A 20191-nucleotide genomic window follows, 5' to 3' on the forward strand; every position below is an offset into this window, starting at 1 on the left:
AATTTACGGTAAGGGGTCGATAAGTACGTTGCCAAAAGCTATTGCGATGGACGCCATACTGTTAGTAAACCGAAACAGGCAGATAAAAATACATATAAAATATAAAAGAATTCATTAATTATTGTTGTTCGTAAGCAATGCTACTTAATTTAAGTACATAAATGGTCAAAGTATATTTGTTTAGCTATTGAGCTTTTTCAATAGCTGGTGCGAATGTTAAATAGCCTAATAAAGTTTTGTATATGCTTGTGGATGCTTGGCCGTTTTTACCGCCGCTTCCCAAAGTCCACCGAAATGGGGCGACCGTGGAGGGTCAATCGTCTCCGAAAGGCAAAAATTCTGAACGGAGCCTTGATGCTCGCTGCTGAAAAATACTCTTCAAAGTTCCAGAAGCTCATTCTTGGCGCCGACAAAATTGGTGGCGTTGTCTGACCAAATTTGCTTCGGCTTCCGCCGGGTGCATATGAACCTCTTGAGTCCGCACAGAAACGCATTTGTTGAGAGATCCTTGATCAGCTCCAGGTGCACTGCCTTGGTTTCAAAGCATATAACCGCAGGCTTGTTGCGTGTATCCGACTTGTGAAAGAAGGGTCCACAGAAGTCTATACCAGCAACCTCAAAAGCGTGAGATCCTTCCAAGCGCTTCTTGGGAAGATCCGCCATTATGTGCTCTATCAGCCGCGCCCTAATCCGAAAACATCTGATGCATCTGTTCACGGCCTTGGCCAATATTGGGATCGAATTGCACCCAGAAGAGCTCGAGGTCCGGCATGAAGATTGGTTTCATGGTAATGCGAAATAATTGCCAGAGTCACCGGATGGGACCTTGAAGGGATTTTCGGGTGGCGGCCATCAAAGTCCAATGACGAATTCCGGAGGCGACCGCCTACTCTAAGAAGTCCAAATTGATCCAGGAACGGCAAAAGCGAGAATATGGGACTAGACGAGGAAACTCTTCCCATCGTTTTTAGGGACTGCATGTCCTTCCATAACTGAGCGCGCGCCACCAAACGCAGCATCATCTGAGTACCCTCTTGAATGTGTATTCAAAAATGGGCTCACCCCAGGATGACGAATTCCATTACAAAATTTGTAAATGTATGCAAACACTCGTTGCAGTGAGAGGTAAGAATTTGCAAATTTAGAGCTAGCAATTACATACACGTACGGCGACTTTACAGTTCGACGAAGCTCAAGCACCGGTTTGTCAGGACAAACAGCTGTTGGCCAATCTCTTTAAGGGTCCGTAAGATAGGCGGGTCCATGAGCCAGAGTGACGACTCGCTAAGCTCAGGCAGGAGGGATCCTCTGGATAAGATGTCAGCCGGATTTAACGCTGTTGGAACATAACGCAAAGCCGTGGCATCTGTTAGCTCCTGAATGGCAGCAACCCTATTTGCCACAAATATGTTGAACCTGGCGGGCTCATCTCGGATCCAGGAAAGTGCCACCGTCGAGTCGCACCAAGAATAGTTGCGTCCTTTAAATCCTTTCAAGCCAACTATTTCCCTCATGATTTTAGCCAGAAGACTCGCACCACAAAGCTCCAGCTTTGGTACTGTTATGGTCTTCAACGGAGCTATGCGCGACTTCGAGCAAAGCAAATGGCTAAAACTTTGATTCCCTTTAGAAACCACATAAACGCAGGCTCCATAGGCATCAATGCTTGCATCACAAAAACCATGCACCTCAAGACCAGACTCTACCTCCCAAAAGCAGTGCAGAAGTGAATCAAGTTCAACATCAATGCTGTTTTTCTCGCACGCTGCAGAAGGAACGAGTGAAGCTATTAAGGCGCTACCGCACGGGCGCGCGCAGCCTCTAAAGTTTGTCTGGCGATCCGAGATATTGGGAGCGATAACTGCTGTTATGCTCGTTGAGAAATTCGAAGTGACAGACCGCATCGCAATTCCTACCGAGAATCCATCAGTCGCGAAATTGGAATCCCCGATTAAAGTGACGGAGCCAGACGACCTCGAACGCGGCAGCGGCTCGAGCTGCATTGCCGTAGCTAATGACCTGCCTTAAGGCAATTAAGCAAAGTGCTAGTCTCTTTGCCTCGCGCAGACGATCTACTGGCGCTTAGTCTCTAAATTGCGGGCTATAATATATGGCATACTCTGCACTATGGCACAGCATGCAACCAAGAGAATTTTGGGTGGTAGAAACTAGCGTCGCACAATTTCTGCCCACCTGAACGCCTGGCGCATAGGTTGCCATGGCGCAATACACGGCCTCCAAAGTCCTACATCGCTGCTCCAGGAATGCACCCGATTCCCACGACGGAATAAGGTTGACAAAGACCGGATCCTCCAAGCGCTCCTCCCACTTAGCTTGGCTCGCCGCATCCAGCTTTTGCAGCAGCACTTACACTGTGATGCAGCCAGCGATTTGCTCAGTGGTGCCCAAATCCTTCAACGCACGAATGTGAGCGTTAAACTTGTCCGACAATTCCCGAAGCGATGCCACTGAACCATTCCGTACTACTCTTACACCCAGAATCTCGGTGACGTGCGCCTGAAAAACCGATTATCCTTTTTTGAAGCAACTCTAAAGCCGCTTCGTAATTGCAGTTTGAGATCTCCAATGATCGGATAGTTTCCAGCGCCGAATCCCTCAAACATGACCCCAGATGCCGAAATTTCTCAAGGTTGGAGAGGTCCGGATGGGTGTCGATTATGCTCGTGAACACAGAGTAAAAATCCAACCAGTTTGAGTAGCCTCCGCCAAACGTTGGCAGCTGCACAGGCGGCAACACCATCGGCCTCGGCCTCAGCTGCGTCTGATGACCACTACACTGGTGGGGCACAACACCTTCCGCAAGCGTCGAGTGCGGCGCGAAATGCACATTGCGCTTGGCTATTTCCGCGTGCACACTAGATTTGAATTTTACGATGAATTCATCGAAACTCTCGCTCATTTCACTGCCAATTTCGTCGAAATCTACTTCCTCCAGTTCTGTATGCAGAACATTGAAGGCACTTTGCAGCTCATCAATCTGCTCCAGCCTTACCGTAAGAATGGGTTAGTCGTAACCGCTTAGCGTCTCATTAGACAGCGACGTTTGTAGCCTCTGCAACCTGCTGAACAACGCATTGGCATTGCGCTTTAAAAAGGTCACCCTGTTTTTGTCACTTTCAGCGGGCATAGCAACAAATCGCTTTAAATTCGGTTCAGCGGGAAGATGAGCACAAAATAAATGCCGAAAATGCAAGCGGAGTCAATGAACGTAACGGGGCGGCTGCACTTGATATATGTAGCAATGTATGTATGTATATAATGCTAGCTCGCTTAAACACAGCCACTATCACATAAATCACCACTCACTTGTCCAACCGATTGCATTTTTATATATTTATTTATAAACGGGATAAGTGCATTAATTAATGCATCCAAATTAACACGATCACGTCGGGGTCACCAATGTTTAGCTATTGAGCTTTTTCAATAGCTGTTGCGAATAATAAATAGCCGAATATTTTCCGATACTGTTTATTTTGTTTATTATACTGGCAGCTAGGGCCGACCAAGAGCTATATCGAATTCACAAGTTGAGTCTTTGCCGAAAAACTATAAATTCGTGCGAGAGCGGCATTTTGCACCATGGGCATCGCAACTGCTATTACTGACTACTTCTGCTTACAATATTAAGAGTAGTATTAAGATTAGTCTACTGCACAGTTTTGGCGGCGGTATGACCCAACAATATTAAAAAAGTTATTTCGAACATCGGTATTAAAACTTAAAAAAGATGGCAGCTCTAGATTTTTTCAAGCCCTCCAATTTCTTGCTTCTCCTGGCTTCAAAACAAGCAATTGCAAATATAAAATTTTTTGGCAAAAACCGGTGTTTGAGCAGCAAAACAACAGCTAAAATTTTGCGTAAACCACAGCACCTAAAAACAGAATCGTACGATTTGGCCCAAATCGAATTTAAAAAGAAACTACGATTACCTGAGCATGTCTGATAATAATAGACTTTAAAATTTGTATACATTCGTCGGTTAAAGGACATATATTAGAAGTATAATTCAAACAATTTAAATCCAATTTGAAAGTACCTCTTTATAAATTTTTTGCCCGTATTTTCTTCAGGGTTTAGGCGTCAATAATTTTGAAAATTTCGTGTCGAAAACGGATAAACTGAACCTGCAGGAACCGGAGTTTTTATTTATAAATCCTTTTTGTGAATTTGTAATCAGCAATAGTTTTAGACTGGTATTAAAGCAATCATAAATAGTTAATGGTTCCAGATACTATACTTAAAAATAAATTGTAAAGTCTACTTAGAGAGTGAAAATATAAAAAGAGTACCTAAATACTTTTAAGCTTAACTAAAAAATGTTTGTTAAATAAAAATTATAAAATAAAAATAATAAAATAAATAAAAAATAAAAATATAAATGAAAAAACCCCTCCATACTCTAGATATAAGTTCATCTAGAAAATCGTTAAAAATATTTAGTAATTTGACAAAAATGTTGTGTATTTTTCTTCGTTATAATATCGATAGGGCATAGTTCTTATAATACAAAGCCGGCTTTTCTTACACACATATAAATCCTTACATTTTAAACTAATTTTTATAGTTTTTGTCAAGTGTAAATAAACTGTGATCTTGGCAAAAAATATGAATGTGGCAAAAATTCTTAAAAAATCATATGGATGTCAGCAATTAGATGTGCAGTCACCATCTAATATAGCAGCAACATTTCCTAATTTTCGTGAAAGGTGCATCTTTCGGCAATTAATATCAGTTTCAAGTGATTCCATAATCTATAAACAGAATAAATGGATTAGAGCAAAAAATTAGTATATGCAAAGCTATATAGCTTACCTGATCCTTATATTTAGTTATATAAATATATAACTCTTTTAATGCAGAAATGGTATCAAACTCTTCATTCTGCCTAACTGATAGTTGTTGCATAGCTGTACTCATTTCCTGGTCGCTTATTTGTGGAAGCTTTGACACATCACGGTAAAACTCTTTAACCATAATTCTGTAGTTCGGAATATCCTGCCAAAAAAATGTTTATAAAAGAGGTTTTATAAAAATATTTATACCTATTACCTATAAATATAAAAATGTTTTATATATGTATAAAATTTAAATTTGTGTTACTTTGTTTTATTCCTGCTGAAGAAATGCGTCGAATGGCGCCATTGAGGTAATGCATGCTTGGGCAAACAGACATTTAAATAATAATACTACGCGTATTATGTAAGGACATCTAAAAAAATTAATTTTTTTTTTTTAATATTTAAATGATTTTACCCCACCCACGACTTTCTAAAATCCAAAATTTTAAAATTCACTTGCTAGTGTGAGGAAAAAATATACGCAAGAATGTGTGTATAAGAGCGTACTTGTGCTAGAAGACGATTTTCGGGCCAAAAATCAATGAATTCTGATCTAAGAATTGCATTTCATTAAAGCTTTGGTAAATTTCGTGGTAATATAATCTAAAAAAATATTATTTAAAAATTGATGCGTTGACTATTATTTGTTTTTAGAAATGTTTAATATTCGTTAGTTAATATTCCGTTCGAATTAGCTACAGTTTAAAAAATCTATATTTATATATTTTTGCTTAAAAATACGTACTATATGTAATAATTAGTACACACGGAAATGTTTAATGTTTAACACTAATATATTTCCATGTTCCCCAACTAAGCTAGTTTTTTATTGCTTGTCGATATATTTTCCTTTTTTTTATTAAAATAATATAATATGAATATAATATATATACAGCTGCGAAAAAAAAATAGCATCACTTGCCCAGTAAATCTATGAATAAGTCTCCTACCTAGAATTTAGAGCTTAAAAGGAGCTGAAATACCTTTTTAGAAAGGTTAAACAATTCACTTTTCAGGAAATAAAAAAAAACTACAATTGTTTTATTTATTCTTATCTTAAATAAGTATCTTTGTTAAAAACGACAAAATTAGGCGAAAAATAAAATAGCAGCACTTCATGAAAAATGCTTACATTTTTCATTTTAAACTTGATAGTAAAAAATTCACTAATAACAAATGTTTGCGTGCTAAAACTACACCCATTCCACTAATTTAATATTTGGTTGGGTATTACCGGTAACAGGATCGCAACGTTTAACCATGGAATCAACCAAGTCCTGGCACCGTTTTAAGGATATTTTGCTCCAGGACTCCTTAATTATACCAAAAGTTATTCGTTGTTAGTTGTTAGCTTTTCTCATATCTGACCAAGAATTTTTGATGGGATTACGGTCTGGGGACTGTGCAGGCCAATCCAAAACAGGAACAGATTTATTTTGGAACGAATCCTTGGCTCTCCTGCTGGTGTAGTTGGGGTCATAGTCTTGTTAATAGTATTCGGAAAAGGGTAGCATCATCGTCACCAAAATATCCACAAACACATGTTGATCCATGATGGTTTGTATCCATGGTATATTATGGTATTGCCCCAACTACATAGTACGAGAAACAAGCCCATACCATTATACAGGATCCTTCGTGTTTAATTGCTTCTACTGTGTAGTTTGGCTTATATGGCTTATATTCGGTGTTCCTAGGGCGCCTTACATTCGATCAAGATCCATTGCCACAAAAAAAAACTACCTTGCTCTCATCTGTCCATAAAAAGTTCGTCCATTTTTCGCATGGCCAATTTAAATGTTTCTTGACGAACTTAAAGGACCTTCCTTGGACTACAGCCTTTTAAACCATGTTCCCTTAGACATGTGTGAACTGTTTGCACTGTTGCGGATATGTTGAGATCCTTTTTCAGTTCGCTAGCAGCTTTAAATGGATCCTTCTTGCTCTCGGGCACTAGGCGCCTTTTGAAGAGAAAAAGAGTAAAAGTTTTTTCCCACTTTTTTCGGGATTCTCGTTGTAGGTGATTACATTTCCTATAATTTTGTTTTAGAATTGAAGGATTAGACCAATATTTCTGTGTAATTTTCCTTTAGAAATTGGTTTTAATAATTTTTTTTAAGGTATGTTTAAAAAATAATGTTGGAAATAGGAATACAAATGTCAAGTTTTATAACCATGTGTTTTTCATCAAAACAAACCGCCGACAAGTATTGAATATTTGAAAAAATCGATAGTGCTGACCAAAAAAAAATATAAAAAATAAAGGTATGGACAATTCAAATCTTTTTTTACATTTTTGTATGGGAAAAATATCTAGCATTATACGAAAAATCTGTATTTCATACCTTCGGTACCGCAACCTTAATTTATTTGATCGAGAATAAAATACGTAGTGGTGCTGCTATTATTTTTTTCGCAATGTATACTTATATATATTATAATATATAACAACAAAATATAATATAATAAAATATACAATATATGTATATATATAATATATTTTTTTTAATCATTTTATTATTTTCAGTCAATTCAGTCGTCAATTATTAAAATATTTTTTAACATTTAAATGCAATACTTAAAAAGTAAAACTTCTGTTTGTTTAAAAGATCAACTTTATGCACATTACATTCATTATTACTTTCATTGTGCACATAATGCATTGCTGTACCCTACATTTTTGTATATAGTGGTATCTCATCATTTTTAAAAATATTTTCAAAAACTTTAATATTTTTCGTGCAGATATTAAAACATAAAGATCAGATTCTATTGAGTAGGTTTTCTCATGTATGAAAACCCCTGATGGAGCTATTAATTCTTCGGTTTTTTTTTTAATTCTACCATCTGCTGTTATTGCAACTGGATCTTTCAGCAATATATCCAACAAAAGATTTACTTGATATATACACATAAACATATTTATACCCGTTACTCGTAGAGTAAAAGGGTATACTAGATTCGTTGAAAAGTATGTAACAGGCAGAAGGAAGCGTTTCCGACCATATAAAGTATATATATTCTTGATCAGGATCTATAGCCAAGTCGATCTGGCCATGTCCGTCTGTCCGTCCGTCTGTCCGTCTGTCCGTCTGTCTGTCCGTATGAACGTCGAGATCTCAGGAACTACAAAAGCTAGAAAGTTGAGATTAAGCATACAGACTCCCAAGACATAGAAGCAGCGCAAGTTTTTCGATTCATGTTGCCACGCCCACTCTAACGCCCTAACAAACCGCCAAAGCTGCCACGCTCACACTTTTAAAAAATGTTTTGATATATTTTCATTTTTATATTGGTCTTTTAAATTTCTATCGATTTGCCAAAAAACTTTTTGCCACGCCCACTCTAACGCCCTCAAACCGCCCAAAGCTGCTACGCCCACACTTTTGAAAAATGTTTTGATATTTTTTCATTTTTATATTGGTCTTGTAAATTGCTATCGATTTGCCAAAAAACTTTTTGCCACGCCCACTCTAACGCCCACAAACCGCCAAAAACTGTGTTTAAGACTCTCCTTCTCCCTTCCACTAACTGAGTAACGGGTATCAGATAGTCGGGGAACTCGACTATAGCGTTCTCTCTTGTTTTATTTTGTATCCAGTAATTTTTACTAATAAATTATGTAAGGGCAATGGAAAAGTTTTTGACAGGGTTGCAATTGTTATGTTGAATGTTAAAGGTACTTTTGGTAAAAGCCAGATGCAATGGTTCGTTATCGAGGTCAACAGTGTTCTAAAACATCATATCTAATAAAAATTTAAAAAAGCAGCATATTTTTTGAATTCTAGCAAAAACTTGAGCAAGTCTAGCTAATCTTAAGAACGATAACTTTATCGCATAATTTTGGTAAAGCCTTAAAGATTTAAAGATTTTCATAATTCGAAAACGAAGAAGAGGCAAAGTTTCGACATCATAAAAAAGTTTTTGGCATTAGTTTATGAAGTCTTAATGCGTGCGAATGTCGCTTTCAGCATAAGAGAATTTCCCATTCCATATATAGTACAATTGTGGTTTACTTTCTCCAACTAAACATAATGGGTAAACTAGAGGTGTTTTTATGAAGTATTAAGTGGTATCGAAAACGTTTTCTTTAAGGAAATAACTTATGAAACTAGTTTTTATTATCAAAACTATAAATTCTAATAAAATACCAAAACAAAATAAAAAAATGTATCTTTTAAACTTACTTTTGCAAAAAGCAACTTATTCGACGGTGAATCTTTTCCAAGTCTGTGCTCTGATGTTGAGCAAGCGTCCATAAATGTTTGTGCAATGACACTTAAACAGGAATCAACACTGTATGTTTTATTAACGTCAAATATAAAATCCGGATTCTTTATAAAATTAACCCAGAATCGAAGGGGTAGACAATTGGATTTCCAAGCGTGCACAATTTCAGTGTCAGCGATATCATGGCGTCGTGCAGCTTCATCAAGCAAGTCGAAAAGCCATTTAACGGCAGGTGGCAACTCCTCATTAACAGTTAAAATAATTGAGAAGAAATCATCCACAAATTTTTGTATAGTTCCTTTTGTGGCCAATAGACGTGTAAGGTAAACTTCTGGAATTGTTTTGTTCACCCTGTCTATACAATTACTTACGACATGCGACGATTGAAATGCTGGTGATCCTCCAGATAAAACGGAGTTTTTAATGTTCATATAATGATCAGGTATATTGGGCTTAACAAGATGGTAAAGTCGAGGCTGCTGCAGACCTGATTCGATATCGTTGTTAATTATAATATGACTTTGCGAATTATTTATAAAATAAACTGCAAATAGACAAAACAGTTAATTCGATATTCTTATATATTGGGCTTAGTACTTACAATTGTGGTAAGGTGCCGAGTTTTGGTTTTTACTGTATGGTATATGATAATTATCATTTTGCCTTGCTATTAGTGACATTACTGCAGATTCTTTGACTCCATAATGAGCTAATGTGTTGAGGCGTTTCCATCCGTTAACCGTTTTGGTTGTTAGGTCTTCATCTTGTAATGTAAGATGACCTCCGCGGCCGTGCCTCCATTCTAAGTCTACTTCATGTACAGATGGCCTCATAGAGAACGGAGTGTTTTTAAAAATTGCGTCAAGGATTTTTAGCTTTACTTGAGAAATGGTATCCCAGTCGTTTACGCGACATTGGACTTTTTCATCAAGATCATCTTGTAAAATATGCAGTATTACAACAGAGTGGGTAACTTGTTCGTGCAGAAGCCGTTCTTCTGAAAGTGAGTAACGGGCATCGTTGGTTATTGCGTCTACTAAGCCCTTTTCAATTTGATGCTTTATTGCTTTGAAAAGCAAAAATAAATTCGATCCGGCGTACTCTTTAAGGTAATCGTACATACAAATGGCTAAGTAGTTTGTCAACATTTTTTCGACAACGCTTTCAGTACGCCTTAGCATTAGCTGAGGATGTTTGCTGGTAAGTGATTTATCTATCAACCGCAATAAAAGGGACTTTAAAATTTCCGTGGCATATTCCATTTTGTTCATTAAAACAACCATTAGTAAAGAGGCCACGTTCACTCGGTCTCGAATTGAAAAAGATGACCGTTGAGCTTCTAATGTTTCTATAAACATTAGCAAAAAGTATTTATTGCCAATCAGCTGTTCAAATTGTATCATAGCAGCGTCATAGTTAGTTTGTGGTACACCTCCACGAAATTTTGGAGAATTTAAAATGGGATGATCTGATACACCAGGGAAAAACACCTTCATAATATAGTTGACGTGATCTAAAGTTGGTATTCCTGTGCTCTCCAAATCTGCTGTTAGGTCGGTCATGTCCGTTTGGAGCTCAGCGAACGCCTGTTTACATTCAGAACGTACGTTGCTTTCCAATGTAATCATCTGTATCTGAATACGTTTATACTCGCGTTCTGCTTGTGTTGATTTCCTTCTGAATATTATGAGTACAGTTACAAAAACAATGACAAGAAGTGCTACCGTTAATATAACGACGAACAAGGCATGTGAGAAAACATAAGGTTTATTTAAATCATACTTGAGATATCCTATAACAAAACGAAGATTTCGTCCTACTTTAACGACAACAAGAGGTAAATCAGTCGATTGATCCACACCATTTTCATCAGTTGGCAGTGGTTGTTGCTCCGGTGGAATGCATAAGAGTTGGGTAAGTGCCAGGCTGGTAATATTGCATTGGGAGGTGCCAATGGTTACATTTACGTCGTACTCATCAGCTGCCAAGTTTAATAGCTCGCCTTCTATGACCAAGCTGTCACCCTTGTAGAGTTTTACTCCGTCGTTTGGAAATGCCAAATATTTCGGGTCGGCTAAATAGACAATAGTGCTCCTTATGTCATGAAAATATTTATTCAAGTTTCGAACCAGTTGTACATTGTCCATTACAAAGCTTATTTGTAAATTTAATTGAGTTTCATGAACCTTTACGAACGTAGTGACATCCATATTATTGTTCACAAAATAGCTGGCCGAAGTTCCTCCAGTTGTGTATATACGAAAATTGTCTCCAAAGTCGGTTAGCCGCTTTTTTCTATCATATTCATTTTTAAACCTGCTTTCAGTTGGCGACGATAAATTTTGTAAGTGCAATTCGGTATCCGGTACTCTGTTCGTCTTTTTAAACGTTTCAAATTTGTAGTTAACCGGAGGAGATGGACATTCCATTTGATTAGAGTTGATCACTACGCAAGAAGTTTTATTGACTCGTTCATTGTCATAAAACACCTCTAGTTCAGGTTTTTGGATTGAATTAAGATATATTCCATGCACGGTCAGGACACGACCACCACTTACAAAGCTACGTAATGGCTTAATTTGCATTATACGCGGGTCCTGTGTGTAGTTAAAAATAGAGCAGGGTTGCCGCGGTGGCGTACGGAGTTGATAAGAACCAAAATTACTTCGATTCGGATTTGTATTGGTAATGCTTGGAGCTGAGAGATGGCATTCTAATGTCCTGTTTGCACCATCTATAACTAGGTGAAGGGACCGAATTGGTTCTGGTTGAGTCGCTTCTGATGTAGTACAACTAACTTGCGACGATGATGCTTGTGTAACGTCTATATGACACTCATACTCATCTAAAAATGCTCGCATAGTTGAGCCAATGTTCAAAAACTTTCCTATTAATGACAATTGTGTCCCTCCCGACCTAGGGCCAATTGTGGGATATAAACCTGTTAACAGCACATTCTTAAAATGAAATTGAACACTTGATTCAGTATATCCTGCATCATTCGCAACTTTTATGGGTGCAGACATTTCGTACAATGCCGCTCCAGTCCGGCATTCAATTTTTACCGATATTTGATAATTTTCTAGTTCACACGGCACAGAACCGATAAATATTTTGCCACGAACATCTTCCTCCCGGATACCCAAATTACTTCCTTCAATTGTAATAAGAGTTCCACCCTCGACTGGCCCAGATAATGGTTTAATAATATCGATTCTTGGTAAAGGGCACTCGTTTTCTATAGCGGCTTCAGATCCTGAGCTACTAGAGATTCTATTAGCTATGCAAGTTTCATTATATACACATGAGTTGCTGCACCAAGCACATTTATACTTTGGATCCCGAGTGACACACAAACTGCAGTCAGCGTGTTCCCGATGTGAGCCTAATACGTCGCACTTGTATAATGTAACGATTGCTGTGTCCACATAGTGCTGAAAGTTCCATGTAACTACAACCTTCGCCTGATATTCATGCGCATTAGTCTCGTAGAAATATGGTGTTTTCTCGCAAACTACAATTTTGTTTGACTCTACGTGAGCAGGGAGTAGCATCTGAGCAGCTTCAATATGTATGGTACATAAAAAACCAGCATGTGTACTCTTGGGTTTTGGTAAATTTTCAATCTCTAGTCTTATTTCAATTGGCACTCGCACAGGTATAAGTATTTCCGGACGATTCTTTTTTAAGTGAGGGCAGTGACCAAGAGTACTCACAGAATTTTCTATGTTCCGGCATTGCAATGATTTGTGAACGCACTTATTGTCAAAAATACACCAGTTGCAACCCCAGGAACTTTGCAGACACTCCTGACACTTTCCATGATGCGAGCAATCAAAGAATGCAAAATACCTTGATACAAAATCCTTATTTGTCTCCGAACTTCTTACTGACAATGGCACCAAAATATGATCAGTGTTTGTTGGTATTAGTGGTCTTTCATTTAATGGGGGTGTAGCACATCCAAGTCCATTTTCCAGAATTTCGGCATCAATGGGGGTAGAGTTCCCAAAAACACAACGGTATTTTGCATTAAAAGGTTCGGGCAAAGTTCGAATTATTAAATGCAGGTGAGTTAGTTCGGAAATTGGTATTTTGTCTGGGATAATAGATTCAAACTCTATACATTGCTGTCCACTACCCAATGAAAGCCATCGGGATGCAGATGTATCTCGCTGGCACGTTGATCGTACAGTGCACCGCCTCTCCAAAGAACACCATCCACAAAAAGGATCCCGAGACTCCAAGCAAGCGGAACAATTTGTGTACACAGAACAGTGCTCAATTCTGAGCTTAGTTATTTTTCGTTGAGAAAGCACGTAAAGAAAATCTTTTTTGGGCGACATCATTGTATTTGGTAATATACGATTTCCAGCATCCACAACTATTTCCTCGTACTCACCTGGACTTTGACCAGACAATAAAACTTTTTTGATCACTCCCTTGCTCGTTCCAAGAAATGCAAGTGAATGCTGTTGATCAGTCGTTGAAGTTGCTGTGACTGACGTAACGGAAACATTTTCAAAATGAAAAAGTGCATGTGCAGTGATTGGGGATACTCCGCTTATCTTAAGTCCCACAGAGCAAAAGTTGTATATGTTTCCGAGCGAACCAACTATTGGACATCTGCCATCGTTAATGGTGCCCGATATATATCCCAAATTTCGATCTTTTATAGTTCCGTTAAAACACAGATGGATATTTTCAATAAACATGTCTTCAATATCTTTAATGCTATATATACACATAGCAGACTTGCTTTCTGGCTGATTACTTATTTCTTTTGAGGGGGAAAAAACGGTTATTAAGACGTGATCGTCTTTTTTTATGCCCATTTTTTGTGCCAATTTGTGGCTGGCCGTGGTAATCTTAGCATCCCGCAGAATATTGTAGTCTACATTGTTCTCAGTTGCAGTGCATTGAATAGTTATTTCAGTATAGCTGTCGTAATTTGGATCTGTAATACAAATACGTGCCAAACGTGTTACATAGCCTGCCTCATCAGCTAAATGTGATTTTTTTTGAACAATTATAAAGTACGCATACTCAGAAGAATTAAATCCGTAAAGATAATCGACTAAAAAATGATCCCGATATTTTACATCGATATTTATAATTGATTGCTGTATTGAGAATTCTGCATAGTTTAAATCATCAAGCCGGCGGGACGAAATGGCTGGCACGTCATGGCGATAATCACCAACATTTGTAAATGTTGTCCCCACATATAAAATATCCTCTTCTTTCCATGTATATCTGGACGGACCTACAAATGCATATGTAGACGCGTTTTCATCGTTAGCAGCCAATGGAACTGCAAAAAACTCAGGCGGTGCCGGAAACCGTGGTAGGCTGTAAATTTCGCAGGCTCCTAAAAATAAACATAATATAATTATTTATCGCTGAATTTTTTTAAACCTTTTAGCATAAGTTGGACTTTTCATACGCGTTGTAGAACAAAAAGTTTACTAGATCCGTCGAAAAGAATTTTACAGGTAAAAGGAACCAAAATCTCGGAAACTATAAAAGCTAGTAATTTAAGATTAAGTAACCAGTCCCGCATAAATGACGCTCACGCTGCGCAAGTGCGCAAGTCAGAACATTGCGACGCCCACAAATAAGAAACTAATAGAAATGGCCTAGGCGTTAGAGGGGCATATTTTTGGCATATCAATAAAATTTTTGGAAGAATAATAAAATTTAAACTCCAAAACACAGCATGTCAACGATCTGAAACAAACTTCCATTGCGAAAGCTTCAATATAATTTACATGACTAATCTCAACTTTCTAGCTTCTATAATCCCCGAAGTCTATCCTGTGCAAGAATAAACAAATATCCTTTATAGGGTCGAAAACACCAAAAGCTATCACGAAAGTTGCTATACTGTTCGTGGACCGAAACAGGCAGGTATACATACTTATAAAATATAAATGAATTCATTAGAAAATAAGTGTTGTTTGTAAATAAGACTACTTAATTTAAGTACTTAAATGGTCAAAGTACAGTAAAAAAGTAATTGCGAACATCGGAATTAAAACTGTGAAAAATGTGGAATCTCTAGATTCTCTCAAACCCTCAAATTTCTCCCTTCTCCTGGCTTCAAAACAAGCAATTGCAAACATAAAAGGCATTTTTCACGTTGTTTGATTTTGACAAATAAAATAAAACAGGCGATAAAAAAACGAAACATTCCGATAGCAAAAATTTTGCGAAAGCCTGGGCACCTAAAACGAAATCGTACGATTTGGCCCAAATCTAATTCGAAAAACAATTACGATTACCGGAGCATCGATAAGAAATATTAAATTTGTGACATGCAAAGAAAAATTATGTCGGTAAAAGGGACGAGGACGAGAAAAAGATAAGGATAAAAAGAAAAACAATAATAGAACGAAATAGATTAACGAATTTCTTTTCTAAAAGGCACGCGGCCTTCTTCGCGGTGTTACTTGGGACTAGATTTTTGTGAAAAGCAAATAATTAAACTCATAAATTAATAACAGTATTCCAATTTGATTCATTTATTATTCCAGGTAATGGATTCATTTCATAAGCAACAACAAATTTATCTCACTAAAGGTAAATTGGTTTGAGACGATTTCGTATACTCATACTAATATTTTTTATTTTAAGGTTAATTGAAAATGTAGTCCCATTTTCCAACACAACAGCTGACCAGAACTCCGTAGGACAAATGCTCAAAAGAGTCCACCATTTTATAAATATTTTTTGTGTATTTTTGCTTACACTTAAATCCAATGCATAATTTAAATAATAAGTCAAATAAAAACGAAATAATTTAATAAAAAACGTGATGAAATAAGTAGATGTTTCATCTAAAAAAATTTCATGAAAATAGGACAAGAAATATACCTAAATAATGCTAAAAAGCGGATAAAAAATTTGTTACAGAAATAATTTACCGGTTAAAATGCTCTTAAAAAGCGGCGATTTAAAGCGATGATTTTGCAGTCTTTTAGTGGTGTTTATGTGATTATTTTCATACCGATGATTTCCTAGGATGGTAAAAACATCAATTTTTTCCAAACAAATTGAGCAGTGATCAAGCGCTCGAAATTTTTACCGAGTGGTGATACACCGGTGAAAAGGTGGTGGATGAAACTGCATTCATACATATATGAATGCCTACCCTGCAGTTTTCCAATTCATCGCTACTAAAAAACATAAAAAAATCATCTGCTACGCCAGCAGAGTCAACTGCTTCGGCTGCACAGCCGAATTTAATGCGATGAAAAAGCTATGTACTAACTTAAATTTTTAATCATATTTTAATTTAATTCATTAATTATTCATGATAATGGGTTCATATCATAATCGACCATTTACCCGTCAAAATATGCTTAAAAAGCGGCGTTGTTTTTTCTCTTTTAGCGGTGTTTATATGATATGAGTAAAAGGGTATATTAGATTCGCTGAAAAGTATGTAACAGGGAGAAGAAGGCGTTTCCGACCATATAAAGTATATACATATATTCTTGATCAGGATGAACGTATGAACGCTGAGATCTCAGGAACTACAAAAGCTAGAAACTTGAGACTAACCGTACAGACTCCAGACATGTTGCCACGCCCTTTCTAACGCCCACAAACCGTCCAAAACTGCCATGCCCATACTTTTGAAAAATGTTTTGATATTTTTTCATTTTGGTATTAGTCTTGTAAATTTTTATCGATTTGCCAAAAAACTTTCTGCCACGCCCACTCTAACGCCTACAAACCGCTAAAAACTGTCAGTGTTTAAGACTCTCCTTCGCCCTTCCACTAGCTGAGTAACGGGTATCAGTTTTTCTATCTCTAGTTCTCATATAGATAGAGCGGTGATAAAGCGCTTCAAATTTTTATTAGGCGGTTATTCACCGGTAAAAAGTAGATGGATAAAACTGCAGGGATTCAAGAAAATACATTCAGAAAAACGTATTTAATTGAAAATATTAAGTTTAATATGTGGACAAACGAAAATAATTATTTTTAAGGCTGGGCAAACGATGAAAACTATATTTAAAGGAACACGTCATTTAATGAAAATATTTAGTTTTAAGAGGTGGCCAAACGAAAATCTTTTTTTAAGGGTGGACAATCGAAAATATTTTAGTTTTTATGGGTGGGCAAACGAGTTTTAAGACATGGAAAAACCTTTAATTCTTTAATGGGTTATATTTTCCAAACTAAAACTTTTTTCAGAAATCTAAAGAGTGGGCAAACGATGTTTTTGCGATATAAAAAAAAGTCTAAAACTTCTTTTTGATTTTCGTAAATTTTTGAAATTCCATATCTGGGCAAAGAAATAGTTGGTGGGCAAATGATTCTAGTTTTTAAACTTCGAAAATTCGATTTTACTGACCCTAGCTTCTTTGAGCTATTGAAGTCTCGGGAGCTACATATAAAAGCAAGACAGTTAAATCTAACAATTTTTGTAACCGCAAGGTTATTTCATAGTATTGCAACCTTTCTATCGCTTACAGAACGTGTAAAACGTGCTTTTAATATAGGAAATTTTGGCATTTATCATTTTTATTTATAAGCGAAACACATTTACGTCACGCCTACTTCAACACCCACAGACTGGGTGCACTATTTGTGCCATCAAGAAATTCACAACTCCTACAATAACGCTCAAAAACGCACTATACAGCTAAGACATATAGCTTTAAAATCATGTCTTTGTCATCAGTTTCCTTCTGCACTCCCAATAACTGTCCTCATAGTTACGGCTTTTTTATATTGCTCCCAAAAACACTGGTCATTCGGTGTGTGCGAGTGTGTGGTCTACAGTGTACACTTAAAGTTATTGTAATAAATGACAAATACTTGTATAAACCAATACGATACTGACATTACTTTATACTTTAATTTTAGTAGATGTTGGCCATTTTACCTTGTCGAATGCTTCCACACGCTATAAGAATACCATCGTGAGCGTAGCTTACTACGAGAATTTTGTTGAAGTTATTGACAAGTGATGTTTCAATTTCTTCCGGACAGCCTCCTGCGTGACATTGCGGTGAATCATGTACAGGCCCAGTAACAGCCTCTGCCAGCACTCGAAGGTTTTCATTTAGTTTAAGTATTTTATTTGTAGCACCCGCAAATATAACATTATGCATAAAGTCGAAGCTCAAGTGTGTAAAATAATTCTTAGATTGGGAGTCCCCAACATTTTCTACTTGGTTGCCAATTGATCGGTTGCCATATGGGGACTCCGTTGATTGAGCTGGTATTGATGGCAAGTTAAACTGGGCGACTATGTCATTTAAGGGAGACATCACCTGAGCCGGCAGCTCTTCGAAGCAGCTAACTGAATAATGCTGCGAACCGATTATGGTAATAATACACAGTCCATGTAATACATGTATAAGGTTTGCACAATAAAATTCATTTCGCAACATAATTATTTTGGTTTTTGTGTATTGAAGTTGCTTGTAGTTGCGTTTGGGCATCAATTCCATATGTCATTTTTATTTTTATTTAACACTACATTTTCTCCTTAATATTTTAATTTTTTTATATCGAAAATATTAATAAATTGTGCATCAATATTTATAAATTAAAATCATCCACTTAGCTATTTTACATTAGCACGTTTGTTCGTAAAAGGTTCTTTAACACAAAAATCGATTAGTCAATGTAAACAAATATTTATAAAAAACTTCTAAAGCAACGCTCAAACGTTGTGTGTACACTATCAGTCTAGTGCAGATTATTGCGTTGGTATCGGCCTATCGCATAGACATTAAACTATCGAGGTAGATCGCATTGAAATACATTATTTTCACGGAACACATACAAAAATTAAGGGCTTACCATTAAAATATCTTGTATGTATATATTCCGCAGGTAGTTTCTGAATCCAAATACAAGCACTTGTTCAATGTTATTTCAAACTGGAAAAAAAACCGTATGTACAGGATAAATGCAGAAACCATAACATACTTATAACTTTACACTTATAACTTAACACTTTAGTAAATAATTTTAATGTGGGGCGCTCGTGGCATGAACGCTGCTATCCAACGCTTTGCTTGGGACCCTTATGTACAGTTGCGAAAAAATAATAGCAGCACCACTACGAATTTTATTCTTGATCAAATAAATTAAGGTTCGGGACCGATGGTACGAAATACAGATTTTTCGCATAGTGCTAGATATTTTACCTATCAAAAAATGTAAAAAAAAAAATTTGAACTGTCCATACCTTTATTTTTTATAATTTTTTTTTTTGTGGCGGCAAGGTCTAAAATGAAGCGAAAACAAAAATAGCATCACTATCGATTTTTTAAAATTATTATTACTTGTCGGAGGTTTGTTTTAGTGAAAAGCATATGGTTATAAGACTTGACATTTGAAATCCTATTTCCAACATTATTTTTAAAAAAAAATTATTAAAATTGGACGATGAAAGCATTGCACTTCAGATAAACGTGTGATGATCAAATAACCAATTTCTGAAGGAAAATCATACGGAAATATTGGTCGAATTTTGTTTGATGCTCAAACAAAGTGATACAAAATGCCATCACCTACAACGAGAATCCCGAAAAACGTGGGAGAAAACAATCATTGGGCACCCATCTCTTCAAAAGGCTAGTGCCCGAAAGCAGTAACTTACTGCCAGTAAGGATCCATGGAAAGCTGCTACCGAACTGAAAAAGGATCTCAACATATCCGCAACTGTGCAAACAATTCACACATGTCTAAGGGAACATGGTTTGAATGGCTGTAGTCCAAGGAAAGCTCCTTTTTTTTAAATGGGAGACACAAACCCAAGCGCCTTAAGTTTGCCAAGGAACATTTAAATTGGCCATGCAAAAAATGGAGGATCTTTTTATGGTCAGATGAGAGCAATGTTGTTATTTTTGGTGGCAATGGTCTTGATCGTATATAAGTCGCCATAAGAACAGCGAATATAAGCCAAATTACACAGTAGAAGCAATTAAACACGAAGGATCCTGTATAATGGTATCGGCTTGTTTCTCGTACTATGTAGTTTGGGCAATACCATAATATACCATGGATAAAAACCATCATGGATAAAATGGGCCTTCCAACAAGACAACGACCCCAAGCATACCAGCATG

At 36.8% G+C, this 20191-nt stretch overlaps 1 protein-coding gene and 2 long non-coding RNA genes across 3 annotated transcripts; 1 reads left to right on the forward strand and 2 right to left on the reverse strand.

The window, feature by feature from the left end:
* Positions 1 to 4464: 4464 nt before the first annotated feature.
* Positions 4465 to 18792, reverse strand: LOC6523698 (plexin-B). The gene is made up of 5 exons (XM_002099534.4): positions 17992 to 18792; positions 9694 to 14463; positions 9050 to 9636; positions 4837 to 5019; positions 4465 to 4775 (listed from the first exon to the last, which is right to left on the reverse strand). The coding sequence occupies exons 1-5, from the start codon at positions 18560 to 18562 to the stop codon at positions 4668 to 4670; spliced, it is 6219 nt and encodes a 2072-aa protein (XP_002099570.2). The 5' UTR covers positions 18563 to 18792; the 3' UTR covers positions 4465 to 4667.
* On the reverse strand, positions 5899 to 7889 carry LOC120322138. The gene is made up of 2 exons (XR_005561904.1): positions 6231 to 7889; positions 5899 to 6175 (listed from the first exon to the last, which is right to left on the reverse strand). It is a non-coding gene; the product is annotated as an uncharacterized LOC120322138 (long non-coding RNA).
* Positions 16859 to 18229, forward strand: LOC120322137. Its single transcript, XR_005561903.2, has 2 exons — positions 16859 to 17906; positions 17973 to 18229. It is a non-coding gene; the product is annotated as an uncharacterized LOC120322137 (long non-coding RNA).
* Positions 18793 to 20191: the final 1399 nt, after the last annotated feature.

This window comes from Drosophila yakuba, chromosome 4, assembly GCF_016746365.2.
Source record: "Drosophila yakuba strain Tai18E2 chromosome 4, Prin_Dyak_Tai18E2_2.1, whole genome shotgun sequence".
Classification (NCBI taxonomy): Eukaryota; Metazoa; Arthropoda; class Insecta; order Diptera; family Drosophilidae; genus Drosophila; species Drosophila yakuba.